Below are 26,849 nucleotides of genomic sequence, written 5' to 3'. Positions count from 1 at the left end.
TTGTTAATACCAATGTCATGTAATTAGCTATTAGTGGTGAGTCGATTTGGTCAGGTTTTTAAGCTAACTGACTTTTAACTAAACAATTTTTTTGAAGTCAATTATAACCAAGAGTCCCACAGCGGGCAGCCTTGGTTCATTCTTTTACACACGAGTTTTAATTTGGTTAAAATATGTTATATAGTATTCTGCGTTCTTTGTAAATTAGAAATTTAATCTAGGAATTTATTTCTTTTATTTTTAACTTTTAAAATTTAGGTGTAACAGTTAACATTATTAAAATTATTTTAATAAATTTAAATTCGTTACAATGAATCTTTTTATTTAAATAGTTATTGAGTGAGTATTTTCTTATTTTAAAAAATAGAGTTAATAATTAGATTGTATTTTGAAATCTGAATTGAAATTTGAAAAATAAAACGACTAAAGTTTTTGAAAACAAAAATATAAGGATTAAATTTTAAATTTATAAAAAGTAAATAAATTTATGTTTATATTTTAACCTTTTGATTTTAACTTTGGGGTAGAAGTTAGGATGACTATATAGAACGCTGCGTTTAGATTCAAGAAAAGTGAAAACGGGGATAGGCAACCTTGTGCTATGTAGCCAAACATTCCAAAATTCTCAGACAAAACCCTAGGGCAGCTTATATTTATATGTTGAAGCAGCCCTTGCTCCCAAAAAGAGGCTAACAGAGGAGCAGAGAAGGGCCGATCCAAAATGTCGAAGCGAGGTACAAGTTTCCTTCATTTCCCCTCGCTTTACATCTCACCTAACAAAACCCCCAGCGATCTCAACTATTCTTTTTCCCTTTTAATTTGCAACAGGAAGGGGAGGTAGTGCGGGGAACAAGTTCAGAATGTCGCTGGGTTTACCGGTGGCGGCTACGGTGAACTGCGCGGACAACACTGGGGCCAAGAACCTTTACATCATTTCTGTCAAAGGAATCAAAGGGCGTCTCAACAGGCTCCCATCGGCTTGCGTCGGTGACATGGTCATGGCCACCGTAAAAAAAGGAAAGCCCGATTTGAGGAAGAAGGTGTTGCCCGCCGTCATCGTCCGACAACGCAAACCTTGGCGTAGAAAGGACGGCGTCTACATGTACTTCGAAGGTCAAAAATAATTCCCTTTGTTTCCCCCATTTTTTTATTTGCCTTTAGTTGCTTCTTTTGATAATGGGGGGTACGCGATTTTGATTTTTTTTTTGTTTCTCTTTAATGGGAAGCATAGAGTAAAGGGAAATTGCCAGTTTTAAACAGCATGATGCTGTTGTTTATCTATTGCATCGTGTTACCTGTCTGCTGGTATATTTGATTTAGTTGTTACCATGTAAAACTATTAGTATTTCTGTGTTTTTTTTTTGAACTTAGTTTGGGTTTTTATCTATATGTTTGCAGATAATGCTGGTGTCATTGTCAATCCCAAGGGAGAAATGAAAGGTAAACCAACCCTCTTCTTCATTCTATTTGGACATACCCAGTTAGAATAATATTTGCTTGTGGAATTGTGGGGTTTCAAATGAAGTGTGACAAAGTCAGATATGAAATTAAAAAACATGTTTGTGTGTCTAAATTCATTGTAGTAAAGAATGCAATTTAGAAATCTGGGTTATCTTCTCTAAACTTATGTTTTTGTTAGGCTGGTTCTGTCAGTGTCTTAGCCTCTTGATTTGCAGTTTCAGTGGCATAAAGTTATATGTTGTTGCATTGTTGGATTTGATCTTTCAAAGCTCATTGCGTTCATTGATTTGGTAATTACAGGATCTGCTATCACTGGTCCCATTGGAAAAGAGTGTGCTGACCTGTGGCCTAGAATTGCAAGTGCTGCCAATGCTATTGTTTGAAAGGTTTCCATGGTTTTGTTTGCTACTGTTGATGTTATCTTTCAATTACTTACAACATATTTTGAGAGATTTTGATCAGACAATGTTACATCTAGTTGTCTAAAACTTATTTCTGGTTTCTTTTTATGGAATTACAACAGTTTTAGCATGCTTCCATCTTTCTTTTTCAGCTTTTAAGTAGAACTCAACAAATCCCTCTAAATGTGATTTGACTTTTTGAACATCACAATTGTTCTTATATGCCTATTTGCATGGTCACAATTGTTCTTTTCATCCAGCAAGCTTCGTAACTTGGGGACCCATTTTAGCATTCCTACAGATTCTGTTAAAAGTTGCTTTTGTTTCCTTGCTTTAAGTGATTGCATGATAAGCTTAATCATGTCTGAATTTATTTATGGCATGATAATTTATATTACATTTTAAACACGAAAGTGATACGTGCATGGTAAAATATTGGTTGTTATATGAAAATAATATATTATTTAGAAATATATATGATTCTATCAGTTATAAAATGGGCAAATATTATTAGTTAAAATCTCTATTTTATATTATTTAATTATTCCTTTTAATGCATTGTATCAAAGAAGTATTCTGCCACAGTTTTCTTTTATCCAATAAAAACTTACTTTTTTATTTCACTTGTACAAAGGAAGCGATATCCTATCGAAATTCACCTTTTATAGATCAACTGAATTAAATCTCCGATTCCTACTTTCATTCTGTTAATGAGTAATGGTAATGGAGCATTTGATTGGGACGGCATCCTTTGATAGCATGATTCAAATCCAAATCCGTCTACCTATTATAAAATGATTGATAATTCACGTTGAACTGCTAAAAATGAAGGCGATTTATACTAGAAATGATGTTGAGAACGATTAAAAATCAGAGGTTTTAAAGGGTTTCATTATGTTGGAGCTTTGATAGGCCACCTGAGTTCCCTTTCTCTTGGAATGGGGAGAGCTGGTATAAACTCTTCTGTGGAGAGAGCTTTTATAGAGGAAAAAGCCCTATTACACATAGAGTGGCAATAATGGTATGGTTACTTCAGAGTGACTTGATGGTGGTGTGAGAGTTCGTATGGCAAAATCTAAATCAACTATCTAGATTAAATGAAATTACTAATTAGAAAAAAAAAATTTAAATTCCAATATCAGCTATAAAGGGTGGCTGCAAAATTCCTCTCACCAGTAATCTCTACAAGAACATTTTCCATTTTGGAAATGATGAAATCTACTAGCATCTCGTACAATAATTTCTCTATTTTTGATCGCTGATATGATCTTAATAGCAACATGGCAATCACTGCAGATCCTCAAATTCTTCATCACCCTTATAGGGGCTCCAGCAGGAGTATTCATTAGAGCAAATGCAATAGCCATTTTTTCACTATGGTGACTCAACCTGTATTCTTTCTCCTCATTATCCATGTCATGTAGAACTAAACTTGTGTCAGGCATATATCCGTGTGACTTCATCTCAGCGGTCAGTTCCTTCAAGTACAAATCAATCTCATCCGATTGCGGATGCGCTTTATCACTCATGCAAAACTGATGAACTTGATTCTTGATTTCCAACCAACTTATGCCAGGCTCTTTCTTCACCCTCCTATCTCTCATGGTTTTTCTTACCACCGAAACCTCCTGCCACCTTTTTGCAGATGCATGAATGTTCGAAAGGAGAACATAGGAAGCTGAATCCTGAGGATCAAGCTTAAGCACTTCTTCAGCTACTTGTCTTGCCATGTCGGCATTCTTGTGGATCTTACATGCAGACAACAAAGTTTTCCATATGATAGCATCTCCTTTCACCGGCATTGATCTTATCATAGCTTCTGCTTCATTCAAACAGCCAGACCTACCGAGCAAGTCGACTATGCAAGTATAGTGTTGTACCCTAGGCTTTATTCCATACTTCTCTGTCATCAAGTTAAGGAACTCAAGTCCTTTATCTTTAAGCCCACAGTGACTGCAAGCATAAAGCAAGCTCAAGAAAGTAACATCATTTGGCTCCAATCCTTCTTTTTCCATATGTTCAAACAACTCAACTGCTTCCACTCCTCTTCCGTGAAACCCATATGCAGCGACCATCGAGCTCCATGACACAAGATCTGCTACTTCACATTCCATGAAAACCTTAATGGAATCTTCCAAGCAACCACACCTTGAATACATACTAATCAATGTACTTATCACACCGATAACTGAGCTTGCACTGGTTTTAATCACCTCAGCATGAATCTGCTGACCTTGTCCTAAGGTTGCCAACTCTGAACATGAACTCAGGACACTAACAAATGTAATCTTATCAGGTCTAAAACCAGCCATCTTCATCATACTGTAAAGGGCCAAAACACTCTCACCATAGCCGTTTTGAGCATTCCCTGCAATGAGAGTATTCCAAGCAACCATATTACGAATTGGCATTGATTTAATTACCGCTTCCCCTTCCTCCAAACTTCCACATTTCATATACATGTGAGCTAAGGAACTCCCAACAACTAAATGAATCCCAAACCCGCATTTCATCACACAACAATGAACTTGCCTCCCTACTGACAAAGCTTTCAATCCGGCACACCCTCTCAGAACACTAGAAAGAGTGAAGTCATCCGGCCTGAACCCAGAAACATGCATTTCTCTGAACACACTTAGTCCCTCCTCATTAAACTCGAACTGGATATACCCCACAACAAGCGCATTCCACGTGGCGGCATTTCTTTCAGGCATTTCATCGAACAACTTTTTGGCACTATCCAAGTCCCCAACAAGCAAATGTCCATTGATCAAAATGTTACGAGACATTACATTCTTCACAACCATCACATTATACAAGGAAACGGCAGCTTGTAAGTTCCCGAACTTGGAATACATGTTGAGCAAGTGATTGGATATAAACCTATCTTTTGAGGACCCAGATGTGATGACCAAAGAATGAAGCTGTTTGCCAAGAGATGGCGAGTTTTGCGGTATGCAAGATTGGATGAGGTGGGAAAACAGAGGTGGGTCTGCCCATATTTGAGGATAGAACCTATCAAAGGCTTCCTTTGTGAGTCCTTTGGAGCAGAGATCGGTGAATTCTAAGGTGAAATTAGGAGCAGATTCAGAGGCGGCATTCGTAGAAAGGAAACGAAAGGAAGAATAGAAACGCAAGTAACTACTCGGACAATACCTACCCCGACCCATGGGACCAAGACCCGACCAGCTATGTCATTTCCATATCTATATCTATAATGCGGCACGAGTAACCTGTAAATTAATTGAAGATTTTCGTTGATGTTTGTTTGTTTTTAAATTAGCTTTATCGATAAATGATTGAATAAAATTGTGATTTTATATTTTTTTATTTATTTTAATAAGATGATGTTAAATTAGGATTTTTTTATTTTTAGTATTTTTAGTTAAATTTGAATCTAATTTTATGTTAGATTAAAAATTTTAAAATTTTGTTTATATATTTTTATTTAAAATTATATGCCATTGTTTTCATTTGTTTGAGTTAAACAATATATTCTGCAAAGATTTTATAATTAAATATGTTAACAAATATTTTTCATGAATAATAAGCAAATAAATAATAAACAAACATTTTAGATATAAATAATTATATACAAATATATAAATAAAATAAATGCACAAACAATAATAATTTTATTAATATATAGTAATGGAATAATAGACAAATTTTAAGCGAACTTTAGATGAAGATAAATAAATTTTGTTCGTGTTCGTATTCGGTTCATGAAATAAACGAGCTTCAAAGATTCATTTATTTAACTTGAAAAATAAACACAAATAAATAAAAACCGAACCATTCATTCATTTACCACTCTAATTACGAATTAATTCGATATTAACTTTACCAATAAAATTAGAATAATCCATTAACCACCTAATTTCCTGGTACTTACATGCACTAAGTATTTTCATATCTTTGTGGGCCTTTCATGGGATAAAGTGATACTAAAACCTTTTGATAATTAAGGCACTCTTTTCTCCCTCCTTTTCCTCTCCTTTCGGCACTAGAAGAGTCAGACCTAGGCATGAATGTCATTACCTTTTCAATCACTGCAAACCTTACTTTTTCCTCACACTCTCTCTCCGTCTTTCTGAATTTATATATGTTTCCCTGAAAGTTTACCATGTGCAACCCCCCAAGGGATGGATCTATCGGATGTGACAAACACTATCTACTTTTTTTTGGGAGGCTAACCTATCCAAAAAGTGCTGGTAACATGCATCCCAATCACTATCCGTATGACATTGGAAAAAAGCAAAGTGGAAACGACAACATTTGGTGATTATGATTCGGATTCTGATTTCAGACAAATGACTAACTGCCACCTAATATCTTAGTCTCTTCGTGTCATGTAGGAATTAGATGCAATGCATGAAAGAAAAGCTCACACTTTCATGCTTTATTTGAAACCGTATATACATGTATCCATTGCCCTCCTTGCTTTAATCTTGTAAGCTCTCCTGCTTTGAGTGATACATTGGATTATTACATTTTTGAAAATGCAAATCTTGAAGAGAATCCGGTGCTTGAAGTGGGAAAAGAAAGTATCAAACCATGAGCATGGTGTTAAACTTATCAGTGTACGAAGAAGGCCGAACTGCGTGTTGAAACAGTTGGTTTGGAAGGTCAATTCACAGTGGTGGAGGCAAAGGCAAAGAAGCAGCATGCAGTTCAGCTATGACTTCCACAGCTATTCTCTCAACTTTGATGATGGATTTTCCCGTAACGAACTGAATCCAACACCGTGAAGAATCTGATTGGTTTCGGTTGTTTGAGGCAATTTGATGCATAAATGAAGTAGGTTTTGTTTGCCATTTTATGTGTTTACTTGCTTTTCTGTTCTGTAATTAGTATCAAAATCTGAGAGGCCAGTATACCTTCAGACCTTGTATAGTTGTGTGTATATATATATATTTCAAATGCATAGCATATATCAACTGGAAAATACCTTCTCCCTTCTCTCCAAACTAAGAAGAATACCATAGTCCATAAATTTTCTTTTCACTAACCAATATGTGTTTAAGGCTATAATCTCCCAGCAACTGGAAATTAAGAAAATCTCTGCTTATTTTGGCATCGACCGTCTTCATCATTGGCTTGAAAACTAGAGTGAAAGTTAGGGGATGAATGTTGTGCTGAACAAACATAAAGGGAGTTCCAAGTAGTGCTGTTATGTTTCCATTAGAAGCAGTTTTTATCTTTAGTTACTATTTCTATTCATTAAGCTATTGTCTTCATTTATGCTTATTCCTGTACATGGGGCAGCTTGCTTCTTCAATGACTACAGGGTCCTAGATATTATCTGGTTAGTTGAGGACAAGATTTTGACACTTCAGTATATGCCTTGGATTGTTTCACTATTGAAGAGATATGGTATTGTGGGAATCCCCCGGGGAATAACCATCAATTATAATGATCACACCATCCCACCAAGTAAAATGTAATAACAAATTAGACTTGCTAATGGCTCTAGTTACTTGTCAATACCTAAAAGTCTACTTAAAATTTAAGTATGAAAAATGAGTTTGGATAAAAAAAATTAGACCTGTTTAAAATATGGATCAAACTTGAGCTTGAACATTTAAGGTTCAAGTTCAATTTAGCCCTTTTTTAAGTTTATAATACTTTATATTATGTTATTTTTATATATTATGTAATTTAAAACACGTTTAAAAACTAAACATATACTAAATGTATAACACTACTCACATTTAAAAAGTAAACCTATACTAAATATATAATATTCTAGTATAAACATTAAAATAATGTTAAGATAGTTATATAAAAATTTTTAATAAATAAAAAATATATAAAGTTATTAAATAATAAAATAAAATAAATATATTTTTAAAAAATTTAAAAAATAATATGGGCCGAACTTGATTAATCTTTTGTAAATATAAACAGATTTAAATAAAATTTTATACTCATTTTGAGCTAAGCTGAACAAACATAAAATATGTTAATATTACATTTAGACCTAATATGATTCGACTTATAAATATCTCTATAATTAATCCATAAAAATTTGTAGGAAATGACAGATACCTGACCTATTAAACCTGTTTGATATGCTTTTTTATTTCACCCATGTGGGAGATCACAAAATCATTTCCCTAATATATTGAAAGCAAGGGTAAATCCCATGCCGTCATTTTAGAGTTAGAATTGCAATATTACTAATTCATAGTTACGAGATATCAATGGTTTTGGCTTCCTAGTAAGGGAAGCACTGACATTTTCTAGAATCTGGATAGTTGCTGCAACTCTGAGGCTACCTTTGGATGCACGTTTGATCTCATTTTAGTGCGTTTGGAGTGCTTTTTGACTAAATCGCACTGCACCAATCCGTTTGGATTGTAAAGAACAAAACGATTGGAGCATCACTCAACACACTGGACACCAATTTCTCCACTGGAGCATATATAAAGAACAAATGTTCCAACATCCCATTGGTGGTCATTTTTCCTTTTACACCCTTACTCTTATTTTTTCTCCATTTTACTCTTCTTCTTTTTTTTTTTTGTCTCTTTCTTTATTTTACCTTCTACTTCAATAATTTTGTATTTTCATTGTGAGATAATTTTATTAATTTAAAATAATAAACATTTTTCCCATTATTTTATAACAAACTAATATACATTATTATCAAAAGAAATTTTAATTTACCATTCATTGAATTAACTACTTTTAGATTATTTATTTTAAATTTTAATTATTTTGATTTAAAAATGTTAATTTTTTTACTTTATATAGTAAAATATCGAAAGATACATTTTAATATTTATTAAATGAATTTATAAATTCACATATTTTTAATTATTTTGATTTAAAAATAATTATCATTTTATCTAATAAATAATTTAAATTGATTATATAATTCATTAAAATATTTATAATAAAATATTGGAAGATACATTTTTAATATTTTATTAAATGAATTTATAAATTCACATATTTTAATAATTTTAAAAAATTAAAATAATTTAAAAAATTTATATTATATATCAATTCTAATCTGATGTCCTTAATAGTCATTTTTTATTCTCACCTCACCGCTACAAGTATTTTTGAATCCAAACACAAACTCCACCATTGTTTCTAATCTCACCGCTACAGTATCTAATCTCACCGCTACAGTAACTAATTTCACCGCCACTGCTATTTTTAATCTCACCGAAAGTAAACACACCGCCCATCTAAACTAAGCCTTAGTCAACTCAACCACATCTGCAAGGTAGTTAAAAGCTTGGACCAAATTTATGACCTCTCTGTTACCACTTCCATTAATGCTATGTCTAAAGCATAGCTATGTAAATGAGACTTTGAATGAATATAATCTTTTTTATGTTTTATTCGAATTAGTGTTACAAGTCAATCTAATATCAATTCAATTTAAAAATTATTTATTCTTCCATAAAATTTAATTGATATATTAGCTTAATGGTAAAGTTAAGTATTTATCTTATATAATATTTTTAAGTTCAAATTTTATTATGATAAAAAATATAATTTATTATATAAAAAGATAAAAATATTTTTATAAAAATATAATTTATTTGTATTTAATAAGATGTTTTAATAATTTCATGACTAAATACCTAGTTAACTCGTGACTCCAATAAAACACTTAAAAATATCTATACATACAAGAGTGTTTCTGTTTTTAAGTAAAATAATTTTGTCATATATAAAAATTTTAGATCATTCATCAAAGCTCAAAAGCAACATCCTACTCATCAACAAGTTGAAACAAAATCTTTCCTTCTTACCATCAAATAATTAATTGCATTGAATAAAAATGATTGGAAAGTCTGAGCTTAAATCCTAATTAGGAGATGTAAATCTTCCTGTTATCATGAATGTGTATTTTATATAAGTTTTATCTAGTTTCAGATGTTTGATTTCTTTGGGCAAAAACATTTATATGGGAACTCATCATGCACTCTGCAATTTTCATATACTCCTACTGTATTAACATACATCAATTTTAACACATTTTTCTGTTCTACCTATAACTGCCAAAATCTACCAATAACACTTTTATTTTTTCAGGTTGATTTATTTTGCAATTTGTAGTGAAAATTTCCATGTCGAATTAAATTCTTAAACGAAGATAAAAAAATGAGTAATCGATTGGTTTGGTTCAAAAAATTTAAAAACTAATTTAATCAATTTCATTTTTTTTAGACATTGAAATTGATTGATTTTATAAATAAAATTGAATAAACCGAACCAATTTTTGTCGGAATTGGATTTAATTTTTAGCTGGGTTTGGTTTAGATAATATATTTGAGGGTATTGGATTTATTTGGGGATTGAGCTTGAGTAATATATTTGAATATTAAATATTTTAAAATATATTAACATAATTTATATTTCAAAGTTAGTTAATTCAGTTTTGATTTTTCAAAAATGAAATCGAACCGATTAAACAGTTGTACCCGACTTTTGCAATCGACCTAAAACTACAACAAAATAAATCAACCCGACAAAATCGAAACTGACCTATTCGGTCGATTTAGTCGATTTGACCCAACTTTTGCACATCCCTAAGGACAAACAATTTCAAGTTTGTTGGTTTTTTTTTAAATATTTAAATGGGTAAACTACATCATTAGTCATTAATTTATAGGTAGCTTTTTGTTTTGGTCACTTAAATATTTAAAAGTTTCCATTTAAGTCATTGAACTATTCAAAAATTTTTATTTAAGCCACTAGACTGTTAATTTTTTGTTTTTAAAGTTCCACCAACAAGTTTCAAGTGCGATTCAATGATCAATATGATAGATCAGTACCTATCGACGAGTAGAAGAACATACCTTAAATCTAAGTCAATTTGATAGCCAGTGTTAGAGATCACAGAAAAAACTGTTTGAATTTTAGTTTGTAGGTTCGTGTGACATCCAAAGTTATTTCATGAAAAACAACACTGAATTGTAGAAGAGAAGGGGAAAGAGAGCTTTCAGTCGGTATAGGCAATGCGAACAGAGAAAGTCGAATATCATCGATTTTAATAGTCCAATGACTTAAATGAAATTTTTTGAATAGTTCAGTGATCAAATTGTAAGTTTTTTAGTTAAGTGACTAAAACAAAAACTTACCCATAGTTTAGTGACTAATGGCCTAGTTTACCCCATTTAAATTAAAAAATTTATGAGTAAACTACACCCAATGTTACTAAATTATTAATAAGATTATGTTTTGGTCACTCAACTTCAAAAAGTTAGAAAATGGTCATTAAACTATTTAAAAATTTTCATTGAACTATTTAAAAGTTTTATTTAAGTTATTAGAGTGATAAGTTTTTCTTTAAAAGTTTGGTTAGCAAGCTCTAAGTGATATGGTGGATATGTATCCATTAACAAGTAGAAGAACATATCTTAAATCCAAACCGATTTGACGATCAGTGTTGAAGATCGAAAAAGAAAACTGTTTGGACTTTGATTCGTAGATTCGTGACGTTCAAAGTTGTTTCATAAAAAAAATTAATCTGTAAAAGAGAAAGGGAATAAGAACTTCCGATTGGTGCAGGTGGTGGGAATTGAAAAAACCATACAACAATGATTTCAATAGCTCAATGACTTGAATAAAAACTTTCAAATAGTTTAATGATCATCTTATAACTTTTTAAAGTTGAATAACCAAAAACGCAAACTTACAAATATTTAGTGCCCTTATGTGCAGTTTACCCAAATTTTATTTAAAATCAAGCTCAGTAGTTACCACTAAGACGGAAAAGTGGTATGGTGGTTGACTGTGTTTGTTATTCAGTTCAATAAATAAAAGAACCATTCGTCTTTGGACACGTAATATATAAATTCTTATGGACCACGTTTCTGTCTGAGATGCCATACCAGAGAAACTCTCCCAATTTATTTTATTTATTTATTTAAAAAGGCTTTAAGTTAATTTAAAACAAAAAAGGAGAGAAAATGCGGAGGGCCCCAATTTTAGCCACTGAGAAGGACCTCACATCCCTAATCGTGCGAACAACGTTAATGCCCACGTGCCACCCATCAGCATTCTTCCAGCCCATCCATCAGCACCGTCCACGTAGACCATCATGGGGGCCCCACATCTAATTTCCGGCTATTTTCAACAATTCCCCAGAGTCTTCAGTGAGGTTGTATTACACGCGCCACGAAAGGCTCGTGAGACTTTATACTGTTTGTTTTCTTATTAGCTTCAGTGGCAGAAAGTGGCAGAAAGGGCCAAGAGACGAGGCAAAATCGCACTTCGTCACCGTTCACTTCCTTGTTGGGCCTACGCCGGTGACGGAATTTAAAGAAACAAAAAAAAAAGCCCGCTTATAGATACTAGAATAATTTCCCGCACAATCCTTCTTTCTTGCTGTGACCCAAATTTTGGGATTCGATTCTTTTTTGTGGGTTTCAATCCTCTGAGGTTTCTATCAAGTTTTTAGGTAAGAATCGATTTACCCATTTGCTTGTTTTCGCTCAAATTGCCATTTTTGGAGGTAAAAGTTCTAATTTTTTTATTTAATAAAATTTCTGGTAAATTTGGGTGCTTGTTGAAGATGTTTAGGTTTGAAATTGAGCTGGGTTTTCTCGAATTTTTTGGGGTATATTATACTTTGCATGTTGGGATTTATGGATTTTTTGGCTGAAATTCGCATTTTCAATTTATTTTGTTTTTGCTTTTTAGATTTTCTGATGTTTTATTTTTGTCGCTTATTAATTTTTTAGGTGTGGAATTTGTGTATGATGATTTTATGTAAAAGCTTTACATGCCTTTTTTTTGTGTGTGTGTGTGTGTGTGAAAATTTAGTATTTTCATATAAATTGAATGGTCCCTGAAATATGAAATGCTGGCCTGGTTAAGTATAGGTATTTTAAGGTTGATTGGATTGATGGACCATTGTGGATAAAGGGGGTTGTATAACTTTTATTCTTGAAATGCCATTTTTATTGATATATGGTAAGATTTTTGGAACTTCAAAGCTAAATATGAAGCATATTGAAGGGTAGAGATAGCCACATAGGAAAATAGTGCATGTTGGAGTAATGAAGTTAGCTTGAGCCTTCTTGGTGATGAAGGAAACTGTAAAGAGAGAGTTAGATGTTGCATCTCGTACATAGTCAAGGGCTGGCTGTGTCACAATCTTGTGCAGTTTTGATATAGATTCTGTCATCACAATATCAGCGCACAGGTTATAGATATTCTCATCTTAAGTGGCTTCAAGGGTGGAATCATCATAATTTCCACTTTACAAAGATACTATGAGTTAATAATAGATCAATGCTTGGTTCCTTTCGTTTGTCTGTTTTTTTAGTTTTCTGGTATGCAAACTTGATTCTGCTGTAATGGCTGTCTTCCTGTGCTTTATGAGATTATAATATTTGTTTACTTCATAGTTCATACTTATGTGGCTAATGCCCCAGATGGAGTCTCTGCAATTTTTCTTCTTTACTTTTGTGCTGTATTTAGAATTATGATATAAAACAAGCAATGAAAGAGCACTTAAAAAGTAGATAATAGAGAGAAATTTTCTGGAGAAGGGAGAGGAGTAGAATGGAAAGACAGAGGAATAGGCGAGTGGAACAGGGAGAAACTGGGCAATTGAAATCTTGACACTCTGAAGTCTAATGTCATCTTATAATATCACAGTAACTGGAAGTTACCAGAAATTGAAATAACATGAGTCCATTTAAGCTACTTCCTAAACACCAATAAAATTGAAATACCACATATAACCTTAAATGCCCTAATAATTTCCTAAATACAAATTACATTGAAAATGTAAAAACTATATAATAAATTTCTAGATTATTTAGTTGTCTAACAAGCGTGATCTTGTGCTGCATTGGGAATTTTTTTTGATCCAACTTAAGTCCTTTGTTGGCGTCCATTTCTTGTTTAACATGATCACTAACAATGCATGTAAGCACTTATTTTCTTCTTATTTCCCTGTTCAGCTTAAGTTTGGTACCAGTATTTCCTAGGAGTTTTCTGGCGTTGATGTTTTTCCATATACATCCATTATCTTTTTGATCATATTTACTGATGTGAAAAGTTGTGACCTTGTGGGCATTTGCAAGCAGCAATAACTGACAAGGGTGCTTTCTGGAGCTTCTTTGATTTGTTTGAAACAGTATGAACTCTGCCAATTAAGCTAAATATTGATTGACCAAACAATTGACACCCTCATTTTTAATTTAAGCACAACCATGGAGGCACGACCTGCTTTATCCATTCAGAGATCAGGTGCAAGCCAGCTTAGTAACCTTGGGGTATCCGGGGGATTGTCATCATCTTTGTCCATCCCATCAACACATTTGGAAGGGACATACCAAAAGTTGCCTGACATTCAACAGGTACCTTCAGAAAGGGAACTGACGACTAGGCCTCAGGTCCATGCAACTCGTGTACCTACCAATAATGGGGTAGTTGGTCACATATTTTCATCATCCTCTGGATTTTCAAGTGATCTTCATTACTCATCTGTATTACCAAATGAAAAGCATTCTAGAAATAGTCCTTTCATTTCTCAGTCGCCAGCTGATACTGCATCACTGCCATTATCACAATCGTCAAGTTCACTGCTGCCACAACCTACAATACCAAGTTGTTGCAACAAAGAAAATAGTGGTTCTTGGTGTACAGATCCAGATTTTCTTGATTTTCCTGTAAGCACCCCTGTCCAGAGTGGTCAAGTAGAAAACATTCAGAGATCTGAGGACTTCAGCAAACAAAATGATTGGCAGGAATGGGCAGACCAGCTTATCACTTGTGATGATGCATTGACCTCCAATTGGAATGAGCTTCTTGTTGACAATGTCACGAATCTGGAACCGAAGGTGTGGATGCTTTCATACTATGGAACATAAAGCTTAACCAGCTAACTTAATACCTTTTGGCATTGTTTATCTTTTCGTATTTCCCTTCTTGTTGCTTCAGATGGCATGTCAGGTGGCAAAACCATGCACAACCATGCCTACTCAGAATCAGCAGCTTCCTTCTCCATCTGTAGAAAATCTCCGTGTTGTAAACCCCTCTTCATCAGCAAATAATGCCCCAGCAAAGCCACGAATGCGGTGGACTCCAGAACTTCATGAAGCCTTTGTTGAAGCTGTCAACCAATTGGGAGGCAGTGAAAGTGTGTAACTTTCAGTTCTCATGAAATTGTTTCCAAAAGTCATTAGGCTTATGTTATGTTTCAATTCAGTTGGTATTTTCAACTTACAGGAGCTACTCCAAAGGGCGTGTTGAAGCTTATGAAAGTTGACGGCTTGACTATTTACCATGTTAAAAGTCACTTGCAGGTAAATGCACCTTTCTTTTAATTATTAAAATAATTTCTTTCAAATGTGTGGTACAAGACACTGGTTAGATCATCCTTTTAACTGGAGATATCACTCTCTTAACCGCAGAAATATAGGACAGCTAGATACAGACCAGAGTCATCAGAAGGTATATGTCAAGCTCCCTTTAAATTTCTTTCTCATGTACTTCTCTGCAAGAATGCATCTATTGCCTGTTTTTCTTTATTTTAAAATATACATGTTTAGAAAGGGTGGTTTATTCCTGATATTTGTTCTATGTTTTCTCTTAGTGACTTATGTTAGGATTGAGGGGGATTGTTGAGAGCTTTATAGTCCATATTGTCCTCACCATGAAGTGGATCATTTTTTTTTTTTTAATTCAGTTAATTGGTTCTAGAATCTTTAGCTGTCCACTGAAATTTTATTATGCATGTCTACATTGCACTCAACAATCCTCACCTCCCATTGAAGGTTGTAGCAATTTAAGTGAATGGATGGATGGATCTTTGAGACTTGAGAGGTGTATGGTCCATCTTGTCCTCATTAATGAAGTGGAGATGATTTTTTTTCTCCATCTGGTTTAACCGGTTCCAGAATCTCAGCTGTCTGGTGAAAATGTTTTTCTTCATTTGCTCACTTTCTGCCTCTCCTTGATTTATCCATGGAACTGGTTACTTTTTGTAGTTGACATGGACAATTTTAAGATTAGAATCAAGATAAAAATATGGAATCGGCGTGTATCCCTAGGGTTCCACACACACTTATGTAGATGAATAATATACAAAATTGCAAGTATGTTTATAAAGCACATGTCTACTTCTCAACAGATACTTTGCTTATTTGGATCATAACACATATAAATAACTTATGTGTGTTGGATTGTCAAAATGTCTAAAAGTATGCTTTGGGGATGGCATTGTCTATCTAGCTGAAATAATGAATCTTGCTTGCAGGATCCTCTGAGAAAAAATTGACTTCCATGGAAGAAATATCATCTCTGGACTTGAAAACGTAAGTAATTTTTAGTGATTTCCAATGATGTCTAATTAATACTGCATGGTATCTTTTTTTCTGGCTTAATGAATTGCATCAGTGGCATTTCTGAGCTTCTGCTTTTACACACCGTGTGCTTTAATAGAGTCTGAGAAGTATACTCAGTAATTATTTAGATCTTTGTTTTTATGAATGACTGGGGTTGCATTTTGCTAAGATTTAATTATAGAAAACTCCAAATGGAATCCCTAAGGACATTACGTTATGTACCTAATATCAAGGTCTAATGAAGCTTCAGCCAGTTGATTTGCTTAATTTATTTTTGAACTGGAACAGTGGTATGGGAATCACTGAAGCTTTGCGGTTACAGATGGAAGTCCAGAAGCGGTTGCATGAACAGCTTGAGGTATGAATTTGAACAGAAAAACTTCTTTTCTCCCTTTTAAAGGAAACTGTTCTTTCGTACGCTTTTCAGTTGGATATTATGCATTATACCTATCAGTTATGGGCATTTTAGACAAGGGTATTGCTATTGCTGAGTCATCATATTATATGTAAATCACTTATTATTCTTAGGATGGGACCTGCTATCTAGAATTTATTTTGTAGGATACTGGCTTTTGCTATTATAGTCAGTTAAAGAGATGTTTGTAATGATCCATTACGCCTTGTGGAGGTGTGCACCAATTATAGTCAAAGTTGTCAATGAACCCTTCACTCATCGATGTTTCAAATTCTTTCTATGGGGTCTATTGGTGTAATGTTTATGGATTATTTTTGTTTTCTATTTTTCTTCTGCAGATTCAAAGAAATTTGCAGTTGCGAATAGAAGAACAAGGGAGGTACCTCCAAATGATGTTTGAGAAGCAAAAGTCAGGTTTAGATAAGCTGAAGGTATCATCTTCTAACCCGGAGAATCCAGCAGCTACTTCAGATGCTACCAAAGAGGCTCCAACAAAAAGTGAACTGGAATCCTCCCAGAGGGATCATTTAGATTCTGGAACTGGCACTGTTAATAATGCCAAGTCCATGCTGGAGAGAAGTTCACGAGAAATGGGTGGAGAGGATATGGCAACTGAAGCTGGTGATCTAGAGAAAACCAAAGCCCGGGTTTCTGAGACGAGTCCAGAACTAGCCGCAAAGCGTTCACGAATCGAAGAATAAGTTATAACAGCTTGGAACTGAGTAGCATACTATTTCATGGATGAACTTAATAGTAGGATAGACCAAGTTGAGGTAAGGTTAGAGCTTTTGAAGTTTTAAGGTCCTCTTCCTTCTTGTTAAGTCCTTGTAAACAAATTTGCTTAAGCACTCGGGTATTTAGTTGGAAAAAAACAAAACAAAACAAAAAAAAAAAGCTTATGAAAATGTTTGAGTTTTGAGTATCAAAGTCTCCAACATCCTCAAGTGAAATTGCATTAGGTAAGGCAGTGAAGGAGCCCAATTTTTTAGGGAATATACATATCTTAAACATGTTGGAAGATGTGAATGATATTCCCCATTCGGAGATTTGTACATGGCTCCAATGTATTGTATTTTTTTTAGTATTTTATTTCCATCTGAGTAAAGGGACAATTAGAACTATTATCCAGTGTGTTATGTAGATAAATAATATAAACGGCATTTGACCCTTTGTTTCATTATTTCCAGCTTATATGATAATGATGGTAAGCCATTGGACTAGTGTATGGTTTTTTCTCTTCTTCAGAAAGGCGGATAGAGATGTTGCAAAAGTTGCAGCAGCAATCGTTGCTAGAATTAAATATGCCTCAGATAAGAACAATGATAGCTATAAGAATCCTACCTATTGTTGGACTTGGGACTTAAACTGCAATGTGTTAATCCATCAATATCTCCACACAAGCATGAGTCCAACAAAAGCATTTTCCAGAAACGTTTTGGGATACTCCATCACTGGGGATCGAGCCTGTTAACTCATTGTAGGAGAAATCAATTTCACCGTAACAACGAAAGTTGTCCACGACACCGAGTTCAGTAAGCTCTTACCTCTTGAAATGGACCACCCCTCCTAATCCCTCCAACAACTATAACAATACTGAATATGGTGGGAGTTGTGGCCGGGGTTTCCGATGCAATGAACAATGTTTGTGGTTGATTGGGTACCTCATCCGCCAAGCTATTCTTCGTTTTGACTTTTCTTGGATTAAGCCGGCAATTGACTTGCTTTGGATTTGAGTTACTAATAACAGGCTTGGGCTGATAAGGAAAATTTATTGATCGTCTTTGTTTGTAATATTCATTGGGCTGTAGTGTGTTAGAGGCAGAATGTTGGGCTTGTGATGGTCTTTGTTTTGGTAGGGTTGTGGTAAACATAACTTGCTGTTTGCGTTATTGTATTCTTCCAATAATAAGTTGTAGAGTTTTGACTGGTTTCTTCCACTAGTTTTCTTGCGTTCGACGGCATCCTGAGTTAACAATGGCAGACGAGACTAACCATTTGCTTAAGAGGCTTACTTTGACTGGTGCTGAGGGGGAGGAAGTCTCTTTTGGTATCAAAGATGAGTTTTCGGTGCAACTGGGTTCTGAGAATTGGGCAGTAGGGAAGTTGATTACTGATGTTGCTTTTAACAGAGATGCCTTGGTGCGAGTGTTCAAGAATGTTTGGTATACCGATGATGAGGTAACCTTTATTTATCTAAACTCTAATACGTTGCTAGTCAAATTCGGTTCGAAAAAGGATAAGAAGAAGATAATGGACCTAGAACCTTGGAGTTTTGATAAAATGTTGTTTGTGTAGAAAGATTACGAGCCATCTTTTAGTCCTAGGGACTATGATTTTTCACTGGTGCCATTTTGGATTCGGTTTTACAATGTACCATTAGGTTGGATGAACAGGCTTGCTGAGAGGGGCAGTAGGAGAGGTGATGGCTATTGACTGGCGTGACAGAGAAGGTGGGTGGGGAGAATATATCAGGGTGCGAGTTTGGTTGGATATCACTAAGCCGCTTCAGAGGGTGGTCAAAATGGGTACTCAGACGGGGCCTCTTAATGGTAAAATATGAACGGCTATCGAATTTTTGCTATGGTTGTGGATTAATTGGCCATTCAGTAGAAGCATGCAAAACTTCAACTGACTGAAGGAATGGAGGAGGCCGACTTGCAATTTGGTGAGTGGTTGCGAGTACCATTGCCGAAAAGACCGAGGCAAAGACCAAGTAAGACAGGTAAGTCGGCTAGTCATAGAGATATTGAGGTGGTTGAGGGAGCAAAGGGGGATGGTTCATCGTCCTCCAAGGGTCCTGCTAATGGGACAAGGGTGAATGCTCTAAAGTTTGAAGTGGGGGTTGAGTCACAGGTGAAGAGTGATGATAAAGGTTCCTCCACTTTTGAAGGAACCGAACCGCCTTCATGCGACGCCAATGACGCTTTGAAGCAACAGGTGAAGGGGAAGGATACTGATGATGGTACTCAGGGACTTGAATTTCGAGGTATCCCTAAGCTAAATCCTTCTAAACAGTCTTCGGGTGATTTTTAAATTGAATTAATTACATTATTTGACACTACAATGTTATCTTACTTTTAAATCTTTATGAGTAGGCAATGCCATGTGAACTGAAATAATTTGGTCCATACATCAGAACACGACTTCTAATTCACTTTTGATCACCTAGCCGTACAAAGGCATGTTGCAGTATAAATTCAAACCATTAGTATTTCAAGCCCTTCTGTTTCTATATTTGCATAACATAAAATTGACATAAACCATTAACTAAAGCAAGATTGGTCAACTAGAAAGGACAGCACACGCACTCTCTAAGGCAAGTGGACAATAATGTTCAAGCTGAAATTTAAAAGTCAATTCCTGACCAGTGACTAATAATTAAAAGACGATCCTACTTCTTACTTACCCCACCATATATTATTTAATCTGTCATCTAATTCAGAAAGCTACAAAGATTGAAGTTTCCACGCTAGAAAAGCAAAAGTTTATGTACAAAAATGTTCCAACTTTGCACCTTGCAATTTGGTATTTGGTAGGTCGAAAGCATTCAGATAAAGCGAGTGGATCATCAGTTCCCACCCTGGGGTCTATCCAGCTTTGTTCTTCACCCAATTACCTTTACAACTTATTGGTTATAAATGGGATCAAATGTACAATACATTCATTCTATAAAACAACAAAAATATGATACAAGAATATCTGCTTTAATAACAAAAATGTAAGAAAAACGAACTTGGGATTGAGCTCCGTACGTGCAATAAGCTTGGATTCGAATTCCAGCCTCCTTATGTAACTAAGCCTTTTCCTCCCCAGAAGGAAACCTGACTATTCTTTATCTTGTTCTATTACCCAAAGCTAATAGCTTGCTAATGGTTATTCTTCCCAATGGCTCATCCAAGTAATCCTGCGTTCTTGTAGATAATTCTTGTGCCACCGAACGCATGGTGGGTCGTGACTCTGGCACTGAAGATGTGCATGCTAAGCCTATTTCAAAAACCGATACGACTTCCTCTTCTATTTGGTTGCTAGGAAGTGGAAGTCGTTGGTCTAGCAAATCCTTGAGCATCAATTCTTTATTGTCTGATAACAGTTTTACTGATGACAGGGAGTTCAATAACTCTCCAGGGTGCTTTCCCATCATAATCTCTAATGCCACCACTCCAAAGCTGTAAACATCGCATTTACTTGTGAACCTCATTGTGAGTGCAAGCTCTGAAAGAGCAGAACATTAAACAATGTCAACAATCACATTTCAGATGAAAACTAAGAAGAAAATAAGAAACAACACTGCCAAAGCAGCATTCCAATGGAAGTAAATTGTTTGCTAACCTGGTGCCATGTACCCATAAGAGCCAGCAACTGCAGTCCAGTTCGATGAGTTAGGACTCAACAACCTTGCGGTGCCGAAATCAGAGAGTCTTGGCTCGTAGTCCTTCTCGAGCAGGATGTTGTTCAATGATATGTCTCGGTGTATAATTGGTGCAGAGCAATCGTGGTGCAAGTAAGCAACTGCATGAGCCAATCCTTGCACAACTTTCACCCTTGTATCCCATTCTAGCTCCACTCCCTTTTGTGTTCCATACAAAACACTTCCCAAACTACCTCTTTTCACGTACTCGTACACCAAGTATATGCCACTTCCTCTAAAACAGTATCCGTGCAACTTTATGATATTCCGATGCCTAACTTCGGTTAACATTCGGATCTCATTCTCAAAACTCTTGAAATTCACCACTTGAATGTCGGCAGAGTCTGCAAAATTGAGTTTCTTAACTGCTACTACTTGACCTGAGGGCAATTCTGCTTTGTAAACAGTTCCAAATCCCCCTTTTCCGATGCAGTAGTTATCATGAAAGCCCTCAGTGGCTCTTTCAATGTCACCGAATGTAAATTTACCTTCTCTTTCCCAAATGGTAGACTCAGAAAACTCAGTCCTTTTACTCACTTTAATCTCTTCATCAAGCATTCTGTTTCGCCTGCGACACACAAACACTCCAGCCGCAATTGCTGCTAGAATTAATATGCCACAGATAGGAACAATGATAGCGATAAGAACCCTCCTGTTGTTGGACTTCTTGTCTATGGAACTGGAACTGCAAGGTGTAAATCCATCAACATCACCACACAAGCCTGAATTTCCAGCAAAAGCATTTCCAGAAGCGTTTTGGAATACCCCATCACTTGGAATCTGACCTGTTAACTCATTATAGGAGAAATCAAATGAATTGAGACTAATCATGGAGGACAATGAAGTGGGAATTCTGCCTGACAGATCATTGTGTGAAACGTTTAGGTTCTCCAATGATCGAAGCCTCCCTAAGTCTTGAGGGATTGAGCCTGAGAGTGAATTGCTGCTGAGATCAAGTAAATACTGCAAAGAAGATAAGCTACCAAGCTCACTTGGAATTTCACCAGTTAGATTGTTGTGACTCAAGTTCAAGCTCAATAGTTTCTCGCAGTTCTCAAGTTCCACCGGTAATTCTCCTATCAACTGGTTCCCCGATAGATCAAGAGAATCCAACCTCGCTAAATTGCCCACAATCCCAGGGATGTTACCAGTGAGATGGTTCTGCCTCAAATCAAGGTTGAACAACAAGCTCAGATTTCCCAGTTCCAAAGGAATATCCCCACTCAAGTCATTGGCCCCAAGGTTTAAAACACGCAACTGGCTCAACTTCCCAAGCTCAGCAGGGATTCTACCAGAAAGCCTGTTTCTATCCATCTGCAGATTGGTGAGATTTTGGCATTCCCCCCACTCTGGCGAGATTTCACCACTAAATTGGTTGTCACTAAGAGAAATAAAATCAAGCTCAGGATGGACTCCAAATGCATTGGTGATGTTACCCGTAAATCGGTTCCCATCAAACCGGACTCTTCTTAGATCCGTACAGTTCCTCAAGCAAGCCGGTAATGACCCAGTGAAGTTGTTTCCATTTACTGTGAAATTTTGAAGAGCATAGCCACTGCACAGTTCAGGGGGTAATTCCCCGTGGAAGCTGTTGTTGGAGAAGCTGACATAATAAAGCTGAGGACTGTTCTTCCCAAAATCCCGAGGAATGGTCCCCGACAAGTTATTTGTGAACACCGAGAATGCTTCTAAGTTGGTGAGGCTTGAAATGGTGTCGGGTAATTCCCCATGCAAGGAGTTTGTGTTAACATCAAAAGATAGCAGGGATGTCATGTTTCCAATCTCTGGTGAAATTGTGCCGTTCAGATTATTATAGAAAAGCTGTAAATTTTCAAGGTTTGAAAGAGTCCATATCGTCGGAGGAATCGGACCTGAAAGCTGATTCCCAGAAAGGTCTAGAATTATCAAGGATTTCAAGTTCCCGATCTCTGAAGGAATTGAACCTGAGAGGTTATTGTTATAGAGAAAGAGGATCTGGAGCTCAGTCAATAGACCTATTTCTGGTGGAATATTCCCAATGAAATCATTGTTTTGAAGTTGCAAACTGATCAACTTGGTCCAATTAGAAACCAGAGATGATTGAACTTCACCAGAAATTTGATTTTCAGATAAACCCAAGTCGGTTAATTTTGTGAGTTGTGACAAGGACATGGGCAACTCCCCACTGAGTTTATTCCCAGCTAAGGCCAAAAATGTGAGGTTATTACAGGAACCAAGCTCGGATGGGACTGTGGAATTTAAGTCATTGGAGTGGAGATCCAATTTCTTGAGCTTTCTCAATTGGCCTAACGAAGATGGAATCTCCCCTCCAAACGAATTTTCAAATAGTTCAATCGTTTCAAGATCAGACATGGTTCCTATACTCTCAGGAATGGAACCATTTAACTGATTGGTTGCTAACTGAAGATCAATGAGTTTGGAAAGCTTAGAAATATTGGAAGACAATGGCCCCTCAAAGGCATTATCAGTGAGATTGAGAAATTCAAGCTTGCTGAGATTGGTGTAAAGTGAATCAGGTATTGGACCAATCAACTTATTCAATGACAAGTCTAGGAACGTAAGATTATGGCAGCTGAGTATAAACTGAGGGAATTCCAATTCAAGCACATTGTAAGCTAAGCCGAGGTGTGTCAACAATGGCATGGGTAAGAAACCAGACCAGTCTGAAGAAACAAAGTAGTTGAATCCAAGGTCGAGGTGCCTTACATTTTGGAGATTACTAACTTCAGGAGGAATGGTACCATTGAGACTGTTGTTGAAAAGGCTCAGATATTGAAGCTCCCTTAGACGACCTATCTCCACTGGTATTTCGCCGTCAAATGCATTTTCGCTCAAATCCAAGAAAACTAGCCGGGACAGAGTACCTATCGCAGACGGTATCGGGCCATCCATGGTGTTGTTTTTGAGGTCGAAACGCGTGAGATTCGCGAATTGGGTGAAGTTGAACTGAGAAATGGAACCAGACACGTTTGAGTTGGAGAGGTTGATTTGGGAGACGGTTCCAGTGGCATCATCGCAGGTAATGGAAGTCCAGTTGCAGAGGTTGTTGAGATTGGACAGCGACCAAGAATTGAGAGAAGGTGGCGAAAATGACAAGGTGTTCTTCCATCGGACGAGTGCCTCCGCTTGGGTTCTTGCTGAACATGTGATCTTCAATGGAAGTAAAGAAAGCAAAACAACATGGAACAGAACAAGACAGGGAGTTCGAAAACCCGACATGCTTTATTTGCCAATGAAATTACAAATCTATAATGGGTTTTCTTCAGAATTGAAGAAGAAACTTTGGTTTTGTAGGTGGATAAACATTAAATTCAGTTGGTGTCTCAGTACCATATGCTTTAAATATGAATCCAAAGACAGCACCCCAAATAAGATCATGGTAGTTCAATGGAAAAGAGAAACATCTCTTAGTTTGACTTGGGAAGGTGACTGGGAAGTCGCCATTTGCCACCCAATATCCGCGTTTAGGCCACAGCCCTTCAAAGCCGAAAATAATTAAAAAAAAAAAGAAAGATTTTGGCTCAGTTGACTTTCAATCTTCTTTCTATTTATTTTATTTTATTTTGAAGGATTCTTTTTACTTTAATTAGGTAAAGGGCACATGGTTTTTATTGAAAAACTATAGTTTAGTACTGTCTAATCTGGGCAATTATTAACGACTTTCACGAAGGAAAAGCCTGCTGAAAGCAGATATTAGAATAATTTTAACTCTCTAAATCGGATGAAATAGACGGATGTTTGAGTTCGTTAAGAACAACTACCACGATTGCTTATAAGTTTTTTTTTAGGTAAACTATTAAAGTTTGTCATTTATGTTTTTTAATCATTTATATTTAAAATATTACGTTTTAGCTACTTACGTTATCGTGTTGTAACATTTTAGTCACTAAACATTAATTTCCGTTAACGGTGTCACGGTAAGCTGATGTAACACGTTAAATCATCATGTCAAACGAAAATTTTAAATTAAATTATACAATTGGTCCCTATATATTTTTTTCATTTTGATAAAGTTAATTTTTTTTCTTTTACATCAATAGAGATGGAGAATGAGGAAAAATAGAGGGAGAATCAGAAGAGAATCGAAAAAAAAGAGAGGAAAAGTTCAAAAACCTAAAAGAAAAATAAATAAATTGTTCAAAACGAAAAAATACGGGGATCAATTATACATAATTTAACTTAAAATTTTTGTTTGAAATGATGATTGAACGTGCCACGTTAGCTTACGTTAATGACAATTAACAACTCAATGACTAAAATGTTACAACATGTTAACGTAAGTGACTAAAACGTGACATTTCAGGCATAAATAACTAAAATATAGCATAAAGAAAATAAAAATAACTATTTTAATAATTTATTTATTTTTAAATGAATAGTAGATTTTAAAATAGAAAATTGCTTTTTGGGTTGGTTTAATATTTGTTACGTGAAAAATGATTATCATATAATAATTTCATCATTTGAAAATTAAAAAATTATAAAAATATTAACTTTGTTGATTTTTTAAGAAAAACAATTTACTCCCCTAATCAAAATTTTCATTATTTTGATTTTGTTATGAATATTTTATTAAGTGGATGTTCATCAAGATTAAAATAAATTTTGATATACTTTATTAGAAGTAGATCTCTACTTCATTTATACTTATGATGCCGATAAATAGAAACTTTGGAGAAGTTTTAATTTATCAAAATAACTCTTCAAAGGGTAAAGATAACCTATGTTATCAATGTGATATTAAAGATTACGAATGCCCAAATATTTTATTTTTGTTAATATTCTTGGAGAAAAGGATATGAGAATGTAGTAATGAATTCTATCATTACAAATAGAAAATATTTATCTTATTTGGTACTAAAACAAATAAATATTATTTTAACATTTGATAGTACAAAATTAGTTGAAAACTCCAGAAGAGCTAATATATCAATATTTAAAAAAGTACAAAATTTGTGATGGTTAATGCATTAGTTTTAAAATATATTCATTATAATAGATATCATATTGGGATTGTGAATGGAGAAAAAATTGTATTTCATACGAATCAAAAGAGGATTGGGTTATTGATTTATATTTATTTCTCTTGTTATAAATTGAATTGATCGTGACTATCTCTGTGATCTTCTTTTGTCATCATCCCCGTTAAAAGGTTGAAAGCGAAATATTTGACTGTGAAAGATCTACTTTTGAGCAATGAAATATGATAAATCTATCTAAAACTCGGTTGGATGCACTTGAAGTTGTAAGTTTTTTTTAAAATTGTGAGTATAACTTTACAATATTCAGAATAAGTTCTCAATTAAAATTATATGAAAAATACTATTGATGAGAACCTTATAATAAAGAACTTATTCAACTTTTCATGATTCAAATGTGCTCCTACGATAATAATATCATGAAAAAAATATTATTTATGATTGAATAAAAGTTTTTAACCACAGAACCTAACCATTCCCTGAAGAAAATGTAACAATATGTAATAAATTTGAAAGATATAATCTTTAATGTGAATGTAGAAAATTGGACTGTAATAATAGTCATAGGGGATTGTCGGGAATAAATTCTCACCACTAGAAGTGGAAAAATAAAGAAAGCAATAAAAGAATAAGAATTTTTAAGAACCTTTTAAGAAGAGAGACAATTTATTTATGAAGAGTCATTGGTTATGTACCTATTTTACATTTGAAAAATAAGATGCACTCTCAAAATTTATTATTAATAAATTTTAATTGGATTCAAAGTTTACTACTGAAATTTAATTTACTTACTTCTTGTGCTCTGCATTTGAAGATTTTTCTTGATAGTGGTTGAACAAAAATGTGTGTATTCCA

At 34.8% G+C, this 26,849-nt stretch overlaps 4 protein-coding genes and 1 non-coding gene across 8 annotated transcripts; 3 read left to right on the top strand and 2 right to left on the bottom strand.

Moving 5' to 3' along the window:
* The first annotated feature begins 572 nt into the window (after positions 1-572).
* LOC107922788 (60S ribosomal protein L23) lies at positions 573-1,992 on the top strand. The gene is made up of 4 exons (XM_016852958.2): positions 573-734; positions 829-1,113; positions 1,399-1,440; positions 1,762-1,992. The coding sequence occupies exons 1-4, from the start codon at positions 722-724 to the stop codon at positions 1,842-1,844; spliced, it is 423 nt and encodes a 140-aa protein (XP_016708447.1). The 5' UTR covers positions 573-721; the 3' UTR covers positions 1,845-1,992.
* Positions 1,208-1,313, top strand: LOC121210279 (small nucleolar RNA snoR137). Its single transcript, XR_005905399.1, has one exon. It is a non-coding gene; the product is annotated as a small nucleolar RNA snoR137 (small nucleolar RNA).
* A 985-nt stretch (positions 1,993-2,977) lies between the features above and the next one.
* LOC107922973 (pentatricopeptide repeat-containing protein At2g41080) lies at positions 2,978-5,127 on the bottom strand. Its single transcript, XM_016853172.2, has one exon. It carries the CDS (start codon positions 5,030-5,032, stop codon positions 3,032-3,034), a length of 2,001 nt encoding a protein of 666 aa, XP_016708661.2. The 5' UTR covers positions 5,033-5,127; the 3' UTR covers positions 2,978-3,031.
* A 6,913-nt stretch (positions 5,128-12,040) lies between these two features.
* LOC107924015 (protein PHOSPHATE STARVATION RESPONSE 1) lies at positions 12,041-17,784 on the top strand. 4 transcript variants are annotated; one of them, XM_016854264.2, is made up of 8 exons: positions 12,041-12,291; positions 14,050-14,686; positions 14,787-14,985; positions 15,075-15,151; positions 15,260-15,299; positions 16,105-16,162; positions 16,481-16,550; positions 16,946-17,784. In XM_016854264.2, exons 2-8 carry the CDS (start codon positions 14,057-14,059, stop codon positions 17,306-17,308), a joined length of 1,437 nt encoding a protein of 478 aa, XP_016709753.2. In that variant the 5' UTR covers positions 12,041-12,291; positions 14,050-14,056; the 3' UTR covers positions 17,309-17,784. The 4 variants fall into 4 exon arrangements, with proteins under 4 accessions (XP_016709753.2, XP_016709754.2, XP_040937100.1 ...); XM_016854265.2 differs by having other exon boundaries at positions 12,053-12,291; positions 13,931-14,686; XM_041081166.1 differs by having other exon boundaries at positions 12,053-12,291; positions 13,928-14,686.
* A 2,284-nt stretch (positions 17,785-20,068) lies between these two features.
* LOC107924014 (MDIS1-interacting receptor like kinase 2) lies at positions 20,069-24,538 on the bottom strand. The gene is made up of 2 exons (XM_016854263.2): positions 20,937-24,538; positions 20,069-20,819 (listed from the first exon to the last, which is right to left on the bottom strand). The coding sequence occupies exons 1-2, from the start codon at positions 24,232-24,234 to the stop codon at positions 20,440-20,442; spliced, it is 3,678 nt and encodes a 1,225-aa protein (XP_016709752.2). The 5' UTR covers positions 24,235-24,538; the 3' UTR covers positions 20,069-20,439.
* Between the last annotated feature and the right edge of the window lie 2,311 nt (positions 24,539-26,849).

The sequence above is a fragment of the Gossypium hirsutum genome, chromosome A11 (genome assembly GCF_007990345.1).
Source record: "Gossypium hirsutum isolate 1008001.06 chromosome A11, Gossypium_hirsutum_v2.1, whole genome shotgun sequence".
In the NCBI taxonomy this organism is placed as follows: domain Eukaryota; kingdom Viridiplantae; phylum Streptophyta; class Magnoliopsida; order Malvales; family Malvaceae; genus Gossypium; species Gossypium hirsutum.
Note: the sequence above shows the minus strand (reverse complement) of the source record. Positions and strands in the feature narration are given on the sequence as shown.